The sequence below is a fragment of the Triplophysa dalaica genome, chromosome 7 (assembly GCF_015846415.1).
Source record: "Triplophysa dalaica isolate WHDGS20190420 chromosome 7, ASM1584641v1, whole genome shotgun sequence".
Classification (NCBI taxonomy): domain Eukaryota; kingdom Metazoa; phylum Chordata; class Actinopteri; order Cypriniformes; family Nemacheilidae; genus Triplophysa; species Triplophysa dalaica.
Window position 1 is genome coordinate 14,193,299 of NC_079548.1, and position 20,251 is coordinate 14,213,549.

The window sequence follows — 20,251 nt, forward strand, 5'->3', positions numbered from 1 at the left end:
GTAAACAAATAAATATGTTTGCATTAAAATCAGGCAACTCTCAATATGTTTTACTCTGAAGTGCAATTAATATTCACTGAATAGATTATGCTATGGCTGTATAGTTGGTTACATAAATTCAACAAAGGAAAATAACCTTTTTTAATTAAAAGAGAAACATACTAACAAAAACGATTCAAGAAAAAAAAGAATCGTGTGATGGACAGAAAGAACATGAATTTGTATCTTGAGAGAGTAACAAAAGTACAAACTGCAAATGATGTTAAAGCTATGTTCAATTTAAACTGCAGAGCACATAAAGCGAGAACTAGTACGTTCTCGTCATATATGTGCGTTTTGGAACTTAAAAAAGACATAAGTTACTTTTTACACTCCATAAGCTGGTTTAACTACGAAAAAAAGAACTGAAAATTGGACGTAAAAGGAAACGGGCATGTACCAGACGGAGATGCGTAGACCGGCCTGCATATGACTTTAAAGTACCGCGAGATCACACTTTTTAGCGTGTGCTTTACGAGCGCTCTCGCGCTACTTTGACGTCATACGACGAGCGGTCTGTGCAGAGACACTTCAAATCAAGCACACCTACACTGACCACCCAGACAATTCCCCATCGACCTTCTGAAAACCCCGTGCTCACGTTCGTTAGGAAATAAAGTAGCGTCGCCTTGTCGCAAAATGTCGAAAGAATTTCGCCCACATCAATAAATCAATCCACAATGAACGAAAATAAAGAGTATGTATACACAATTTTCGGATTTATATCGTTAAATACCTGACTTGACGCGTTTCAGATGTCTCGTGAGCATGGCAGCCTGATATCGATGGTCACCTGACTCTACTTCAGCGCTACGAGTTGAACTGAGATTTATGGGAAACGAAGTTTTTAAACAACTCATTTTATTAGCGCATGAAGAGTGCGCAACCGCCTACCAAATAAAGCACCTCAATCAACGGAGAACATGTCGCAGGTCAGTGACCATATTTTTAATACATGGTCTGGGTGTTTTTACAGTAGGCCTACATTAAGGCACAGGTATTTGTAACCCATATAATATATAAGGCAAAATATGGCTCGTTTGACATGTGTACAAATTATTTTAGTGTTAATTCAACTTTGTTATTATTTTGTGCATGAGGACAAAAAATATATATAAAACATTTTTGGTGGTTGGACTGGAAAACCTTTCTCTTTGGCCTTTATTAGTTTGCTTTTCAGGACATGTCAACTTCCTTAAAAAAAGCCTTAATTTATTTCACTAGCGGATTGTAATACTGATACGTTTTAACTGGTGGAGTTGAAGTGATGATAGTATTTTTTTTCAAACAATGTCACACTTTGTGCTCTTTGAAACCAGTACAAAGAAATATGAGCTTTAGCATTCCCTTAGACATCCATAGCTGAAAGTGCGAACATTGCTGAGGGTCTGAAACTGGAGCTGGACAGCCTTGAGAGAAGATTTTTCAATTATCTGCATTGTGTAGCTCAATAGAAATACACACACACACACACACACACACAAACAAAGGGGCGTTTGGTGGGTCAGTACATATGTCTGTTCTAATCCCCGGAAATTTCTAGACACACAATCATACTAGACACAGCAGTCATAGTAATGGCTAACAGACTTTATAGAAGTTATGCCCTTTAGTTCTGAGCAGTTGCTTAGTATCTCGTCCAGTTGGTCTGTATAAACATTAAGCCCCAGATCTCTCGTGTGGAGAATGGCATGGCCAGTTGGCACTGCTGTTTGTTGAAAACCTTCCTTAATTTCTGCGCCGGCAAAACACTGGACGTTTGGAACTTAAGTATTTTCCAAGTTGCTCATTTTAGCACACGATGTCCAGATAGCCAAGACTAAAACAGCAGTCTGGTCTATTCTTTTAAAGATTTGGCACAACTTAGTTGTGTGTGAGGGGTGCTAAGGACACATTAGGCAAAACAGACGGTGTAATCTACTTACTCTGACCTTATGTGTCATATCTCTGTAGCAAGTCTCATATTCATAGTTCAACAAAATTGACCCTTTTGCTTCTGGAGTTAATAAACGCTGAATGGATACAAAAGGCCTTTATTGCTTTTTCTTTCATACAAAACCTCAAAACAACCAAATCACAGCTGGATCATAGTTCATCATAGACCATCAGTGTTTGAAGTCCTATTGGCAGTCATATTTATGTGAAATAAACAATAGCTGTTTTTGATCAGATATGCAAGCAGCTGTGGGACAGAAACGCTGAAATGAGAGTGTATGCCTGCCGGTACTGTGTGTTTTAGGGTAAACACTACTTTATTAAAATCCTTCAGAACATAAGTATGCTTCAGGATATATGTTAAGCTAACTGTAGTGCATAAATGACATTTTTTGACATTCATGTATAATATTCATCAATTGATTGAAGGCAAGCTTTGACCTGATGTCCAACCCCATGTTTGTGCATGTACCCTTGGTCTAGAGCATATATTTGATGATATTGTCTCTTATGTATATGTTGTCTCATGTTAAGAGTGGGTAAGAATTTCAGATCTATCAGGAGTCCAGGTTGAATGGTTGTCAAGACCGATAATATTATAGGATGGTCTATGAACCTCTTTCTACCACATGCTTTAACGTCAGTGGCGTGCTTATCCTAACACAGCAGAACGTGTCCATCCCAATACACTGATCAAGTTTCCTCCAACACACAGGAAAACTGATTTGGCCCCTAGTTTGAAAGACCAGATGGAAGCTTGTGATCCTGTTTTATGGTACATCCCTTGCGGTTGGATGAGGAAAAGAGGAAATTCATTTGATTAATATTTTTGTGCTGTGGAGTCATGGTTTTTACACTTTAAATCAAGACCACTGGTGTTATGATTGGATATCTTATACAGTACATTTGGGCTTATAATATAAAGTTGTTTTCAACTGGTGCGCTTTTCTCGTGAGCCAAAGAAGAGAATGACCATTTTTCTCATGACTCATGTTCAGAGAGGGGTGCTCTTTTTCAAGCCACGTCCTGATGATGTAATTTCCTGTTGGGAGCAAGTCATAGGATTAATATGGACTCTGAGGGACAAACCCAGGCAGACCCACGTGGCAAGTGCATTGCATAACTATGTAGGGCAATGTGTTAAATGTATGTGCCAGCCAAAGACAAACTAAACTCCATCCACACACACAATGTCCCTAGGGTGGGATAAGGGTTTAATGGAAAATGACTGAAACAGGAAGAGAGAATTCTTTCCTTTGGCTTAGGCAATAAAACCGTATCACTGTTATTGCGCTTGGAACTGTGCACTATATAATATTAACCCGAATTTACAAGAGGCATACACAGATTAACTATGCTTAGCTCTCCAACAGGAATTCTCTGCGCTAGGCTCTATCATCAAAAAGCCCTTTCGTTGACAGACATGAAGTCGATTTCAGACAGGTATCCATTATCACTGTAGCCTCACACACTATATGAGGTGTTACAGTCACAGCACTTTATAGTACACTACAGCCAAAGCAAACACATGATCTCTTACAATATATAGTACATGTGTGTATTTTTGACAGGACGAGGTGCCTAGAAACATCTGATGAGAGTTTCATCGGTGCAGAGATAAAAAATTTCACATAGGCGTGTGTACCCTTACACAGTGAATATATATTTTCTTATATATTAACTGTCAATATATCAAATAATTGATTATATACCTAAAATCTAGATAAATCTAGATCTAGATAATACATTTACTATATTACAACTTATTGAAAAATACGTGAGAAATTTCTGCTTCTTAAATTGATCAATATAAGCACTTGGTTATAATATTTGGACATGTGTCATTTAATATATTGCATTATGCTTTCCTGTATATTCCCATATATGTTTTGTTCCATAAAGGTATATACAGTATATGTATGTGTTTATATAAATACAATATATTTTTACTGAGTTGCTAAGGTGGATACATCCTGGCCCAGATCAAAATAGCCCATCCCCTGTGATATTTTGGTTATGGCTTGGTTAGTTCCCTCTTTCAGACTTCAGTGCAAACCCACAGAATGATTAACTCGTTTTATTATTTGCCAACTAATTTAATTTCAAATCAAAATGTAACAGCACAGCTCTCCGCAACAACCCTCACGACCATTCACGTCAGCAGCGCAGGATAAGCTTCAAGCCTCAGCAAGCCCCGTTAATTACAATACAAGTGCCCAATTTCATTGCTATTTGTTTCAAATTAGCCCCAAAACTAGCATAATGGTTTGACTGTAATCTGTCGTAATTATCAGTCAGATCCGCTCAGGCAGAATGAGGCCTAAGAGGCCGCCCAACCCCAAACAGCCAAAGAGGTGTTTGAGGTGCATACAGACAAAAACAACGGCATACAAACAGATAGTGTGATTCAGCTGTAATGATATGTTTGGCCTTGCTGATCTGTTGAGAACAGGGAGCCTGAGGCTTTGGTGGGAAATAGGCCTCACAGAGACGCAGGACTCTCTCCCTTCCACAGTACACACAGCTGCAGCATTGAATTAACACATAAACAAGCACGCAAACAAACAAACACCAACAGATGCATCCACATGTATGGAGGTGTAAAAAAGTATGAAAACCAGGGCTGATATGACACATCTGTCTGTACTGTACTGCAACTACAGCAGAATATTTTTTAAACAATGCAGCACAAAGGGTCTCGTCCGACTTTAGTTGTGGTTAAACAAGTGCTGATATTTGGCGCTCATTGGTACGGCATCTTTATGCATCCATCCTATTCATGCTTTATAAATGAGGACCTTTAATATCCTCTCAGTTATAGATGCCTGGAAGTCTTGTGACGGCTTACCACAACACATGCAGATAGCACATGTTTTAGGAAGTATCAGTAGATTTACAGTTATAATTGCTAGTCATTTGTTTGTTTCGGTGGAACAAATAAGTGGTTTTGTCTATACAATGGAAGTGCTGGATGGTGAGTAAATGATGACAGAATCTTTTTTTTGAGTGAACTATCACTTTAAGGACTGTTATCGTTGATATTCCATGAAAACTGTTCTATCGGCTTGCACTTCTCTTCAACTAAAAGGATTAAACAGTCAGTGAAAGCACATTGTGAAGCAGAAAAAACAGAGATTCATAAACTAAAGCTAATGAGCTTGTGCACGTTGAGCTGAGACGCATCGCATTTCCAGCCCCGAGGTAAAGCTGCAGCTAACCACAGTATGAAGTACATACTTCTGTTTACAGTGTGGTCAGTCCTGCCTATAATTCTGCAAATAGCCACGCTTTATGGTGGATAAAGAGGCAACATTTAGCTTTACATGCAACAACATGAAAGTGGTTTGGTCACGGCGTAATGAGAGTGCTTTTTCCATACTGATGTCTGATTTGTCTGCAGTGTAATGAACCCTGGAATCTGAAATACTTGTCATGTGTCGCTGAAACGACCAAATGCCAATTTAGGTCATCCAAAGCATGCTGTTATTCAGCAAAGCCTATTCACAGACACATAAAGAAGTGGGTCTGTCTGGGTATAAATCAAACATGACATGATCTTTTGTTCATCTGAACACTCTATTGTTTACTATTGAGTGGCACTGTTTGTTTTGTTTGTTTACACTTATACGTACATTTCGTTTTAGCCTCAGGTGACACGCCCAAGGGCCACCCGCCATTTGTTGACCGTCTGATGCAGCAAACAAAACTGCTAGTTTGTCAATTTGGAAACTTCTTATCCAATTGAATCATATTACACAACTTCCTGGCGCTTTTGCTAATTTAGTCGATGGTCTGGACATCCTAGACTAGTGTACGTTTAAAAACACACTTTTACTTTCAGGTCCAGGTCTACATAAAGAATGGACTCCACTGCCTGACGAAGCCGCCATTTTCGGCACCCATAGAATTCAGCAGTTTCTGTGGAATTTCCTCCCTCCAACTGTAAGTTTTAGCACAAAGCCAGAGCACACGGTTTGTCTCCCTCACACACACACACATATCCATTCACTTCTCTTGACACTCCTCCTGAGATGAACAGTCTCCGAGTTTATGTCAAGGAATAAGCAGCCAGGTGCACAGGCTCACAGATGAGCTAAAGCCCCTTTTCCGGGTAAGCCGGGTCACTGAGGAAGACCACCCAGCCCAAACACATGATGCTCTGCCTCCTGTCCACTAACATGCCTTATTCCATTTGATATGTGCCACAAAATGCATTCCAAGATTTAAGCAGCGATGACACTGAAAAAAACAGACATATGAGAATGTGTCTTGTGTGTTTGGTGCGTGTGTGTGCATGACAGATAGGAGAGGCGTGAGGGTCTCCTGCAGCTGGATGAGAGGTGTTGAGAGAGGAAGGCAGAGAGGGAGGATAGTAAAGAGAAGATGACAGAGTAAATCAATGCCAGGAGCCCAACGATGAAAAAATGAAAGACAGAGACGTGAAGCTTGAGCAGTAGGAGGTGATAGAGATGAGCAGGAGGAATGAGAAGGGCCAGGTGTTATGCTCATGGCTTTGGTCAGAGTTTTGACCAAACTTGTTGTTTAAAATTGCTTTCATTTGATCACAGCGAGGACGTTTCCTGTCATGCATGGCTTAGTGTGTATAGCTCGCAGAATGAAGTCAAAGCACACACTGTGCAGGACAAACACACACGCCAGACAGCCACATGATGAGTGTGACATAAACACAGCACACACAGCTATAGAAATCAAGACAAAAAAATGCAGACAACCCAACATTAAATATATAATACTGCTTCCAAATCAATTTGATGTGCGTGGTACTTAAACTTTTCAAATGGAAAACTTTTGCTATAGAACACATATACAAGTATTATACAAAGTGTGTGTAAAGAAAAAGCACAAACCTTCAAAGTCTGAGATAATTCCCTCTAAATGCGCATTTACAGTGGAATCAGACATTTCGAAGATAAATTTGAAGGATCAATGCAACCTTTCCCAGCAAGGCAAAGCTCTCACAGACTCTGTGCTCTCCAGCTCCCAAACAAATCCCAAATTAGGAGGTAATAGAAAAAAGGCGATCGGAGCAGTCCCAAGATCCAAGCCCACGACTTTCTTAAAGGACCAACTTAGTTTTTCCCACTTCCTCCAACTCTCTGAACGTACCAGACCTCAGAATGAGAAAGCGATGACAACCCCCACCCCCGTGCTGTCTCTCTCTCTCTCTCTCTCTCTCTCTCTCTCAATGAATCGTTCCCTCTCTCCACCCTCTCTTGCTCGAACTGAATCGGTCAGCTTCTACCACGCAGTTATTCAAGTGAACTCCCCAGTACGCCCACACACTCACTGAAACGGGACACTTCATGCAATCGTAGAAGAGATTATGTTAGTATTTTTATTTGAAACTCATTCGGATTGTGCTGATGTGGGTGAACACCCTTCAATAAAAGTACAGATGTGCATGTGCAAAATGGAGGTTCTAGTCAGCGGTACGTATTTCATCAGAATCCCTGAGGAGAGCACGTCTACGCTTGCGGCTTCCACAGTAGTTTCCTGAATCTGAGCACATCTACCGCCTCGGGTCACCGCTAGTGTGTCTTATAGAAGTGGGGAGGAGGCTGAGTCCATAGGGCGTCGTAAATTAGTGACCTCATCTGTATAGCGGACCACATCAGAGCTCTGTTTCTGCCCACACCTCATCTTCTAAAACCACCAGAACACACTTTCATTGGGACAGTCCTGACAGTTATACGACTCGCACAACTGTCAAAAAACAAAGGTTTAGTATTTAGCTGCAAAGTTAAAGAGCTGGTTACGGATTTGATCTGCAAACTGCTAATACAATCTTGTGTGACTGGTTTATTGGCTTTACCCAGAAGGAAATCGTTCTCTTCTTGTAAAACTATGACACATCTACCTACGCTGTAGTGCAGGACTGTGATGTTGGAGATAAAGGGGTTACATGTTGCAATGATGGCTGATGTGTTATGGACCAGAGCCTACAAAAACAGGAAATTCATGCTGCATCCGACTAATCATACACCATATTTCACAGCTTTTCAGGCATGTCTCATGCAAACACCATGCAGGCGCTTGTACACAGATGTCCAAACACATACTGCACATATACATACATACCACAAATCCAGACGTGGGGAGAAGTGGAAGACGGACAGTTTGTGTATAACCTGAAAGGGCATGTAAAGCAGAATCCTATGCCATCCTGATGCATACTGAGCAGTTATAATGAATGGCTAGTTCTTATTCTGTAAATTAGTTAAGACTTGGCTGTCTAATATGAAGAGTAAAATAAATGTGATGTTCATCATACTAATATTTAAGAACCAGTTGACAAGATTTATGTGTGTGTGTGTCTATATATTATGTATGAATTCGAGCATATAGACAATGTTAGATAATTACTGTAGTAAGTGAACTCATCCAAGCATAAATAAATGGCTACATTTATGAAGAGTAATGTTGGATATAAAAAATCTAAAGACAAACATTTTCATTTTCAATTTTTTTCATAAGCTATCACCAAAAAATCTTGTGTCATAGCAGCTTGACACGTATTGCCATACAAACTTCAGTTAATGAGATCCACTATGGAGTAACTCAAAACAAAAATGTTAAATATTCTAGAAAGTACACTACCGCTCAAAAGTTTAAGAACACTTTCAATTTTTGTAAAATATAATACTAATATAAACTAAGACATAAAAAGCTGCGGTTATTAAGCTCATTACACTTTTAAAAATTTTGCTTAGCGTTCATTTCTTTAAATCTTTCTATGAAGGTCTCCAGACTCAATCTGATTTAGGACGATCAGAAGCAATTGGTTTAAAATCCTTAACTAAATTATAACCACTAGATGTCACTATAACACATAAAATGTAGTGAAATTGGAACCTTAAGAATGTCAATTTGAATTCTAGCTCTAATTCTTGAATCCAGAAAGTGAAAAATAATGAACTGGTTTGATTCTTGCTGTAGATGGTGAGATCTCACAGACTGTGTAATGGAGCATGAAGATCTGTACCAGCCTGAGACAGGCTTCTGTAAACAGGCTGTCTGCTCCAATAACTCATTTCAAATTGACAAACCACAGCGAGCACAGATCACTCTGAAGGTGAAATGGCGGCATACAAGATATCCTGAGCTTGTAGAAAATAAAAACTTATTTTTCACATTCTTTTAGGTTGGGCCTGTTAGTGTATGTGATAAAATGCATTGTGTTAATAATTTCCCAGTCTTCCTCTACATTTTAGTGCAAAGCACCGGTAAAGTATCCTTCCACTCCCCCATAAGCATGTTTACACACTGCCTGTCATCTCAGGCTATCTGCACTCTCCTGGTCTGCTTTGTGCTGGTCTGTGGCAGTGGGCCAGCAAAACATGACACAGGCTGACCAAAAATGTCTCACTGGTCAATGTATCCCAAACACAAGAGTATGTGGAAAAGCTCATACTGTGTTATTGTACAGATTTTAAATCCAACCATTGAATTATGAAATGAAGCTTTAACTTCAGATCCTGATTGGTCACACGGGTTGGAAATAATTGATTGTTGAAAATGAAGGTATACGGTGGTAATGTGGCAGAGGTGCCTGAGAGCATGAACTTATTAAACTTCCCCACCAATGTGTTACACTTTTGTAAATGTGTCATGATGCGGTCAGATCAGAAACCACTTAGAAAATTAGGTACACAACGATCAAGTTTAAATGCTTCTCTTTTTATAAGGGACGCACCGATACCAAGCTCATGCTCATACTCATAAAGATACACCGATACAAAAGATTGATACCTCATGTGACGTAACTGCCTGAAATTTGTACTTTGACAGTTTGTGACAAGCAGATTAAATGATGCCTTTTTGCATAATGTGTTTGAGGTGAAGTTGTTCGTAAGAAGCTTGTGTTGTGCTTGGAAAATAGCAACCTAAAAATTGTATTCGGATGTTGGTAAACGTTATCTGTTTATTCCTACTTTTTATAGTCCTTCTATAGTTGGGAGGCATTTGGATGACAGTAAATTTCGATTAAAGAGATTTTTTTTCCTTTTTTTTTGGACCACAGGAGTCGCCAAATCACACAGAACAGTAAAAAAGTGCTTCCTTTTTATGACACTTTTACTGTTAAAAACTTTATTAGAAACGGCATTTGTATGTCCGATCTGTTGTTAATCCCAAAATAAAAAATTTACCCTAATTAAAATTGAAGCAATATATAAAATCACCTAAAAGTCATGTGGTTGAGATAAAAAGAATGTGAACATTCTGAAAGTAAAATGAAACCATCACAAATATCCTAGATACTGTAAAGTATGCTAGATGTAATACAGGTGTACCCCGTAATTTCCTCAATAAAAAGGTATTTGATGGTGAGATTCCAGTCATAAACATAGCTGTTCTATTTAACATGGAGACTCATGAAAGTCACAAAACATGTTAAGTGAGTCTAAAATAAAAGAGTTGCAGCAGCTATATGCAAGACTAGACAAGATTGTTCGCATCATTCTTGTTCATTGCTTCTATGACTTTCAAATGGCTTTGAACTCTTTTATTTTTTATAATGCTCACCAATGTCTTTGTTTTCTATTATCCATCTTGTTTTTGTTAGCTTTCATGACCATTCATCAAACATAATAGAACGGAAGACGCAGAACAACGCAGTCTTGTTTTCCTGTCTAATAGAAAAAAACTGTGTGAAACAGTGACGTCTTCTATCTGACAGATGACTGTGTGTAAACCTGTGTGATTTGTGAGATAAAGCTTTCGCCACCTTCATTATCATATATTTGACATTTATGCAGATGGAAAACACTCTCCTTTAAAGCAATTTGCAGTTCAGGAAACTCTTGATCAGTTTATCTGTTTCCCCGAAATCAAACCCATGATCTTAATAAACACCAAAAGAGACTGAGGTTCTTGATTCTTACATCATTTCTCTTATTCACCACTTCCTGTTTTCCATCTCTCAGTCTTCCTGTCACGTCTTTCCTACTAAATAGAGTGTTGAATGAATCTGTACATTCAGCTCTGTGCAAGCACTCCACTACTAACAAAAAGTACCATGGTAGCTATTGGGGTGTATAAAAGAGCAAGCATTCAGTACCACAGTATTCATCTACAGTTCTGCATTATCAGCTGTAAGAGCCCTCCTATTGTCTAAACTTCTCTCTTCTGTCTCTCTGCCTCAGTTCCTGCTAAATCCATTACAGACCAGCCTGGAGTTATGTCTAACTTGAACAGAACCTGCTGTAGTGTCAAGGAGATCATAAGGGTCATTCTTCATGTATTTATCTGGCCATTGCCTCTCACTTAGGGCACCAGGTGTGTCCCCTCAAATCAAACATAAAGGCCTTTATTATATTCCTATGTTCATATATTTATTTAAAGCTAAAGCACCGTGCTGTAATTTTCTGGCAGCTTTTGTAACTCTCAGAGTTACATACACACCCATACACACCACACACCACTGATTCAGCATCTGAGAGCATTTCATTCACACACACACAGCTTTCTTTATTGCCTGTTGTCACATCCTGATGAGCGGGTTCCCTTTCCCAGTCAAAGCCTATGGAAAATCCAGCCCTGTCAACGGAAAATCTTACAAACTTACATCAGCCTGCACCACCACCAGGGACAAAAGTAGTACAGCATAAATCTGTCTTTTGTTTAAAGCTCAAAACTAATTGGAGTGAGATTTATTTTTAAACATGATTGTGAAGAAACACATATTATGGTGGTTTCTAAAATTCCATAAACTCAACAGATGCTTTTAACACGCCGAGTTATCCAGATCCAAGCTGAAGCGACAAACACAGGAGCACTTCCCTAGAAACCAGCCGCTTACTCTTCTATAAATGAGTGAAAAACACCAGACTACATACTTCAGCATCTCAAAACTTATGTGGAAAATCTTTCAAAGAGAAGAGTGTGTGCCGGTTAGCCGCTCTCTTACCTGCAATTTTGTCGCCCTCCATGGCTAAGCGCACACCCTCCTCTGCCACATGTAGCCTCTCTCTCCAGCCGTTTTTTTTCAGACTTCCCCTTTCTCTCGCAGCTCACTAGCGCTTTCTCCTCCTTGTTTGCTTTCCCTCGCTCTTCTTTTGCTTCTCCCTACCTCCCTCTCTCCCTCCCTCTCTCTCTCTCTCTCTCTCTCTCTCTCTCACTCTCTCTCCTTAGCTCTACTCCAATCTCCCTCTTAAATTTCTTCCGTGTGCAGTAATAATGAGCTGATGCAGAATTACAGCATACCCATGTGCTGATCATATGGGCTTTCTTGCTCTTTTGTTGTCTTTAGTTTTTTGTTTCTGCTCACTCAGTGTTTCTGGCTGTGTCCTCTGTTACTGAGGAAGCATTGTGTGTAAGCTGGAAACCCAAGGCCATGTGATACGAGTGTCTCCTAAAATATCTCCTCTTAGTGACTTGAGGAATCCAGGACTGCCCTCTGATTTCCTGGCGAGTGTTTGTGTGATCACAAGTGACGGGCTGAGAAGATGACCAACACCACACCAGTGTGCTTGAAAACAAACGTCTAAACTTCATAGTTCAGACCATACACAGAGTATTTCATATCTTGTCTCCTAATTTGTACTTCAAAGCCACATTTTCTTTTGTTTTCCTCTGTGGGCAATAGCAGTCCATCGTTCGGAGTGAGTATGATGTGGTTTTGTTCAGGAAGTGAGACTGACCTTTGGCTTATCCTTATGGGGAGCTCCAGGGTCATTTGTCGAGCAGGCAGCTGGGAGAGGAGCTCAAATACTTGTGAAGAAATACACACTTTGGTCAAGATGTCAAACACACTCTGGTGTATTACTAAAGACAAACTCAGAAACCTGGCCTCATATTTCACGGTAAACAATGACCACAGCTTCTATGAACTATTCAAAGCACTTCAAAGCATTCATAAGCTTTTCAGTTGTTATTGATTGCGTCAGTCTGCATGACACTGATCAGGCAACCCACATTTTTTTTCCAATGGTGCCCTATTAAACAACGAGAGTGTAAAATGTACATAAAACATACTTCAGCAGGCAAACAATGGCAAATGTCAACCATTGATTTTTAGATTTGTACATTGAAGATTTGCAAAGCATTCTCTCTAAAGACCCCTAAACACAGGAACAATTCCGCCTCTATGAGACAGTTCGTAGATCTACACCCACTGTTAGACTCATAGCCTTAAATTCCCAAACACATGACATTTCAAAGACCTCAAAGAGAGGCTGTGTCACAGTTTTGGCTAGCAATGGACTGTGCTAGAAGCACATGACCTACTATAGTCCACAAGAGAACTTGGCACAGTCGACATCTCATCAACATGTCACATTGGGGTGTCTGCTAAGGTAAAAATAATTTAAATTAATTTTTTAAGTTAATACTCATTTAATAATAATGATGAATTATCAATTTATTTTTGGTGTCAAAAGATATCCATGCAATCATTCCCCAATTATTCTCTGAATTACAACCAGAATTTCAGTCTTGGTCCGCAGAAAAGAGAAAGTATGCATGTAATTAGCAAATTTATTTGACACATTTATCCCTTTTAAATGTTATTCAATTGCAGGGACACACACAAAAATAAGTTTCACGGCATTGACTCATACACACAAATAGGAGTAAGCATAAGAAAAACAGACATTTACAAACGTATCACCCACACACAATGAGTAACTTGATTAGCTGCTTTAAACAGAACATGACATTTAAAATGTATAACCACCTGTGGCGGGTTTCCCAAAGCCTTCTTAATGAAATGTCATTCTTAAGAATATATTGCTACAACTCTGAAGGTATTCCTCAAGAATGACATAGTGATACGACGGTTTCGGGAAAACCAGCCATGGACAACACACAAACAGAATTGCACTAGCTGCCATTCTTGACCCAGTCTATGTTATTTGTGTGCATGTGTGCATGTGTTCATGTGCATGTTTTGTTTGTACAACTCATGCAGATCTCTGGATGTTAAACCACCCCCCCATATGCAGAGGTGCTGACATTGCATAAGTCACTCCCGCTAAGAGAGGATGCTTCAGCGATGAGGTATCACCACACTCTCTGCACATATAAGCGCTTACATCCACAAGGTGTTAATAGGCACACAACCACAAATGTACAGAGATGCACATGTCCATCAACATCTCTGCGACCCTGGTGTAGCGAGATGTTTTTAAAACAGAAACAACACTAGCAATCAAAATGGAGCTGAGAAAAGTGCAACTAGTTTCAAATATGTGAACACTTACCAGTACCAGTAGGACTGGTTACATCTTTCTCTGCCCTTCTCATCCTGCCGCTGGTAGACCGAGCGATGCCTGTCAGCACAGAAGACATAACAAAAACAGGATTACTGAAATTACTGAGCAGTGTTTGCAGACGGAAGGATGCTGTAGAAAAGACAAAAGACACAAAGTCCAGAAGAAATGGAGCAGAGGATATAGACATCAAAGTAATGACGCACAGTCCAACTAACATTATGGGCTGCATGTGTCTGCAAAATCAAGGCAGATGGGTCACAAAAACACAGAGAAGGATGAAACGCTGCTGATTTAGAAAGTCTTTGTTGGAATTCAACACTCCATATGAGAGAATGAACGTATCAAGTGTGTTTTTTAAAGTGATGATGTTTCTAATATTGATGCAGATAGGATAAGTACATGATTGACTCATGAGTTGTCAAACCAATATTTCCTCTCGTGCATGGGTTTGGTGGTGTAAGCCACGTGTCTTGATAAATGTGCAATGCATAAGGTGAGGACATCTTCTAGGTTATATTTTCAACAAAATCAAAGGCAATAATTAAGTGAATGAAACTTTGCTTAATGACAATTTAAGCCTTTAAGGCCTTTTTAGTGCATGTTGATACCAAAGGATTGTGCACTGTTCAATGTGTGAATTTCCTGTGTGAGGTAACACATATATGTGACACATACACATGACAGGTGCTGCAACAATAACGGTAACTGTGCATCATTGTTGACAAAGCCTTTATTTGTTTCCACACAGATGTGAAGGTTTATAAATCATTTCTGCTAAATCCCTGAAAGACACTCTTTCCTGAAACTTTATGGTGATATGGAGGAATCTGGATAATGGCTGTTTGGTAAAATGCTGTAAAAAATTAACAAGCATCTGGTTAAGACATCCAATATAGCCCTGAACATGTCAGTGATATTCTCTACAAACTCTAATGAATCTGGCAGGACTATAGTAATCAATGTCAATGTCATCAAATTATTTTAGGCCATTTTATAGTGACACGCATCACAGGCATCTATGAACAATGGCAAACATTAACCAAATTATGGACCATCTTCTCTAATAGTTCATCATTTAATATATTAAAATTTAGAAATTTTAACATGAGGTTGTTTGATAATGGACTTGACTGGGCAAAATAAAACTGTTCAGATCATGTTCTGATCAGTTGTTAAAGTTGTTTGAATAATTGGCTCATAGGTGCTGTGTGTATTTTTTTGGGATGATCCATTGACAGAAATGCAATATAACATACCTTAACTATGTCTTCAGAGGTTTATAAAGACCTTACATAATGAAGCATTATATTTTTAATACTTTAGAAGGAGCTTTTTCTATCTACATACACCGCGAATCCTTTGCATGGAATTCACCATGTTGTTTCTACAGTAGCCCTAAACAGACAAAGTGTTATACAGAGTGTGTTTCGTTAATACGTTCACTCCTTCAGCAAATTAGTGAAAAAGTGACAACATCTTAGTCCTGTAAGCCTCCATAGCCTCCAAAGGGAGGGGTGAGCAGTGGAGTGGGCCGTTGGTTGCCATTCACGACTTCTCCTCTAGATGTCGCAAAATTTCACACGCTGGGCCTTTAAAGGCAGCAATAAAGTTTACAATTAAAAAACATAGTGATTTTCCAGCCAACTCCTCTGGGACCCTTTTTCAAATCCTAAATAAAAATGAATAGTGAGCTATATAAAATAAAATACTCATACAATGATGATAAAAACAGGCTGGGTGCGAGAAAGTAATGCACAATGCACTTCCCTCTGGGTTAATACGGCTGACAAAATGAACTAAGATTTAATGAAGTGGTTGAATATCTCAGCTTTATTGACAGACTACTGAGATAAGGAATGGGTGAGATCATTTCGGTTGTTTTCTATGTATACATAAGGGGTCCCCTCACATAATATTGAGACATGACTGAACAAGCCAGTACTGCCAAACACAAAGACACATATGTGGGTTGCATTACATGCTGTGTGTTCTGCCTGACGCCTACACTGTCATGTATTTAAAATTCGATCTCAATTTTATTTCACTGCAAGTTGTAAATGGCACCACTTCTATTTTCAAGTGCTCCTCCAAGGTAGCATGTAAAACATTTGTGGACAGAGTCAACATTTAAACGTGAGGCTTTTCAAAACTTTAATGAACAATACTAACTGGAGGAAAAAATCTTTTAACATCATTTAATTTTCTCCAAATGGTGATGTCCTTAGCTGTATGCTCTGTTGTTGTCTTTTTTTATTCAATGTTTATTTAAGCAATGAAGTTTAAAGAATAGGGTTGCTGACCTACTATTACAATCAGGTCAAAGGCAAGTCAAACATAGAGAGAACAGTTATTTCCTAATAATTGAGTAGAGATGATGCAATAACATTATTACTAACGAAAAGAGACAATCCATTTCATGCAATGTAGCAAGACAAATACACTGTCACAACACTCTGCTATAATACCCTGGTGAAAAAGAGTACAATAATACACTTTAAAGTTCTGAACGTGCTCTGTTTTCTCACACTAACTTGGTACCTACATTCTTAAAAAATGGTGCTATATAGCACTAAAAGTGGTTTTTGGCTTGTTATCACAGGGGAACCACTTTAAGTGCTATATGGAAAAATGACTTGGTGCTTCAGTCGTTCTTCATAACTGAAGTGGTGCAGTATGGTTCTTCAGCGGCTCTATATAGCACCTCAGTCATTCCAAATAACTGCTGAAGAACCATTGAAGCACCAAGTTATGGTTAAAATGGGGTACCTTATGATTACGGGCCAAGAACCACTTTTAGTGCTATATAGCACCATTTTATTTAGAGTGTCATACACAAAATTTTTTTGGGTACTTCTCAAGATTAACTAAAGATCTAAGTGTACTTGACTTTGCTATTTTGAGACACCATTTGTATAATTAGGAAAAACTATATTTTTAATTCAAAAAGTAAAAAATTGGCAATAGAGCACTTTTAATACCTTTAGGATGTGTTCTTAAATGTACTTGGGCAGACAAGTAAAAACAGCTAAATAATCCCATATTGCCATATGAACAAACAGACAATAACATTTAAAATGTTTGATTAAAGTTTTATGGCTAGTGAAAAAATGTTTACGACCAATAAATATGTACTATGTACTTTTAACTGTGCACTGGAGGCTGTGGCACTACATAAAGCTCTTTCAATGGAAACAGCTGTGTATATTTTCTCAGTTCACCTATTATTGGTTAAAAGTATTCAATTCAGTTCAATCAATTTGAATGGCACTTTTTAGACATTGCTCGAAAGCTGAAGTAGAACAATTATAAACATAAAGTAAAAAAAATACCCTAAAATCACCGGAGTGAAGTCCTTGAGATGTTTAAAAAGAACAAAAACTTAAGATATTTACAAATGTGGATCCAGCTTGCAGAGCTTTGAAAGAGTCCTGTCTTTACACACACTCTGCAAGATGAAGTGCCCTTATCAATCCACCACATTCCTGTGTCCACACTGAGTAATCAGAAAGCCAACAATCTTAGCCTTGAGTGAAAAGACAGGGAGACATGGAGGACATGAAAAAAAGACCAAACCATCTGTCAATTACTGTCAGATCAAGTGCTGTCAGAAACTGGTGTACATTTGAAGCCTATGACACATACTGAAAATCATAGTGATCAACAGCTCTGGCTTTAGTTAATTTCACAGCGAGTTTCACTGACGCTGACTCACCTGTCAGCCCGACTGTGATGACAGGGCAGGTCAGGAAAGAGGAGGCGGGGGAGAAGCCATAGGAGACAGAAACTGATAAAAAAAATGTGTTATAGTGCAGAGTCTCTTTTGCCTCGGTAAGCTCTGTTGGGCAATCTTCCAAAATAAAGAATTAACAATGAGATTCATTCATCCACCCGTAATGATTCACTTTCAGATGAGAATTGGGAGATATAATTTAGCATAAACCCTCACACATAGAAAGCGTCACATGCAATCCCACAAGCAGAAGTCACATTTTATCAATTATCTGGACAGTTGTTGTGCACAAGGCACTCCGAAGACCAAAATAGAGGTGACAAAATTCTTCCGAATCCACTTTTGGTGCACATGAACAACTGGAAGTTACACCGAAAAACCAGAGTGCAACAAACTGCTGCAAAAATCTTACAATAACAACTAATGTGACTTACAGTATGTCACTTATCTGTGAATGTAACTGAAAGACTCTTGTCTGAGTGCTTGAATAAGTCTCATTGTGAGTTACTGATTTACAGGGCGTGGCCTAGAGTCCATAACGCAACATATGCACACACCATTCAAAGTGTTGTGTGAATTGTAAAAATCAATAAATAAAGTGTGTATTTCGGGTACTTCTAGCAGGTTTCCTCCTGCTGTCCGCTTGTGAGGGATATTCTCACAATGAGGTCAGCTTTTACACATACACAGCAGAATGTGCTGCCAGAGAGCGGAGGAGAAAAAGCACAGTCTGATTACATGATCCAACATGTGTGCGAGAGGAGTTGGGCTGTGACAATGACTTTGGCAGGCCCGAGGAAACGCTACATTCCTGCCAAATCATTGTGTACACAGAGAATTCGCCTTATGCGTCTGTTGAGATTATAGGGAAGGAAACACGCGGCTGTTCTCAATGGAAGGGCTTTATGTAGCGCCTCAGGCTTCGTTGCACAACGAAAAAGGAAATATTGCAAGCAAGGACCACAAAATACACCCTCACTGCTGAACGGTTCTAGAAATAGGCCAACATTGAGGTTTACTTCTAGGGATGCGAGTATCTAGGAACACACCTACTTCCATAAAGTACAGTTAAGTGCTACAGAAGTGCAAGTTTGCTTGGATGTGCTTAAATATTAATGTGTACATTCCAAAATAATAACAATAACGCAACAGGTAAATCATATTAGTGCAAATTAGAATACAGTATTAGTGGATTTGTAATATAGAAAATTTTAAAATATATATAGCCTATTTGATCCACCCAAAATAGACAGTTAACTACAGTATGTGAACAAAACTATTCTACGTAGCATTTCACATTATTTAATTGAAATAAATGCGTATGTACGTCAATCAAAAAGTAGGCTACAGTAAAACGCTGTGCAAGTGCAAGTTTGTTTGCATGTGCTTAAAATATAAATGTGTACATTCCAAAATATTAATAATAACACAACAGATCAATCAGTGCAAATTAGAATAAAGTATTAGCGGATGTGTTATATAGAACATTTAAAATAGATGTATTTTTGACCCACACATAATGGACACTACATAGTAAACTACAGTTTGTGAACAAAACTTTTCTTCATAGCATTTCACATTGTTTTATTGAAAAAAAATGCATATGTACGTCAATTAAATAGGTTATGAATAATAGACTGAATATAAGTTAGGTTGCATACAGTACGTATGGCACAAATGAACTGAAGCACAGCGACAGTGACATATAGTGCTAAAGATGATCTGAATGTTATGTTATGTTATGGTGTGATATAATAGCAGATATATGATGGCGTTTGGCATGAACCTAATGAAAGGTATACACTCACCAGAATTCTTCTTCATGTTCACAGGCCACTCCTAAGGATCTCAACTTCAGTCAATCAGATCCGTATGAGATCGCAACATCTGAAGTAAGTTCGTTCGTTGCGGAAAAAGTCTCCCTTAAAGCTCGGTACAGCGCACGTGAACCGGTAAATAAATGTATCGATTTAATTCGTCTTTATGTTTAAGCGCCCGCACAGTGTAGTCAGGACTATAACTCCCACACACCGCCGAAGTTTACCTGTTCACACACCTGTGGGTTATAAACTCCGCCTCAGAGAGATACACGAATCAGATGGTGACTTACTGTATGTTAGTGAAGGAAAAAGTATGTGAGCTAATGTCAGGCTTTATAAAAGTGGACTTTATTTGGAGAAGCTCCACGTCTTGGGTTGAAATGACTATATTTACGTATTAGGAAAGGTCGGCTTTGTGCTAACTGTTCGGAGTTTCTTGCATTGTCCGGTAGTGCGATGCATTTATTTAAAAAATAAATATTGAATTTAATATA

At 38.8% G+C, this 20,251-nt stretch overlaps 1 protein-coding gene and 1 long non-coding RNA gene across 4 annotated transcripts in view; one reads left to right on the forward strand and one right to left on the reverse strand.

The window, feature by feature from the left end:
* septin9a (septin 9a) overlaps positions 1–19,995 on the reverse strand; it is a 98,424-nt gene extending 78,429 nt beyond the window's left edge. Inside the window, exons 1-2 of one of the 3 annotated variants that reach the window (XM_056752766.1) lie at positions 19,746–19,995; positions 14,196–14,264 (exon numbers count right to left, since the gene is read on the reverse strand). In XM_056752766.1, coding sequence (XP_056608744.1) covers positions 14,196–14,264; positions 19,746–19,761 — 85 coding nt within the window. In that variant the 5' untranslated portion in view covers positions 19,762–19,995. Of the gene's footprint in view, positions 1–6,842; positions 7,096–11,902; positions 12,063–14,195; positions 14,265–19,745 lie in introns of those variants that run through there. The other 2 variants (XM_056752768.1, XM_056752767.1) reach the window with 2 other exon arrangements.
* LOC130426177 (uncharacterized) lies at positions 791–6,353 on the forward strand. Its single transcript, XR_008907160.1, has 3 exons — positions 791–971; positions 5,816–5,916; positions 6,276–6,353. It is a non-coding gene; the product is annotated as an uncharacterized LOC130426177 (long non-coding RNA).
* Positions 19,996–20,251: the final 256 nt, after the last annotated feature.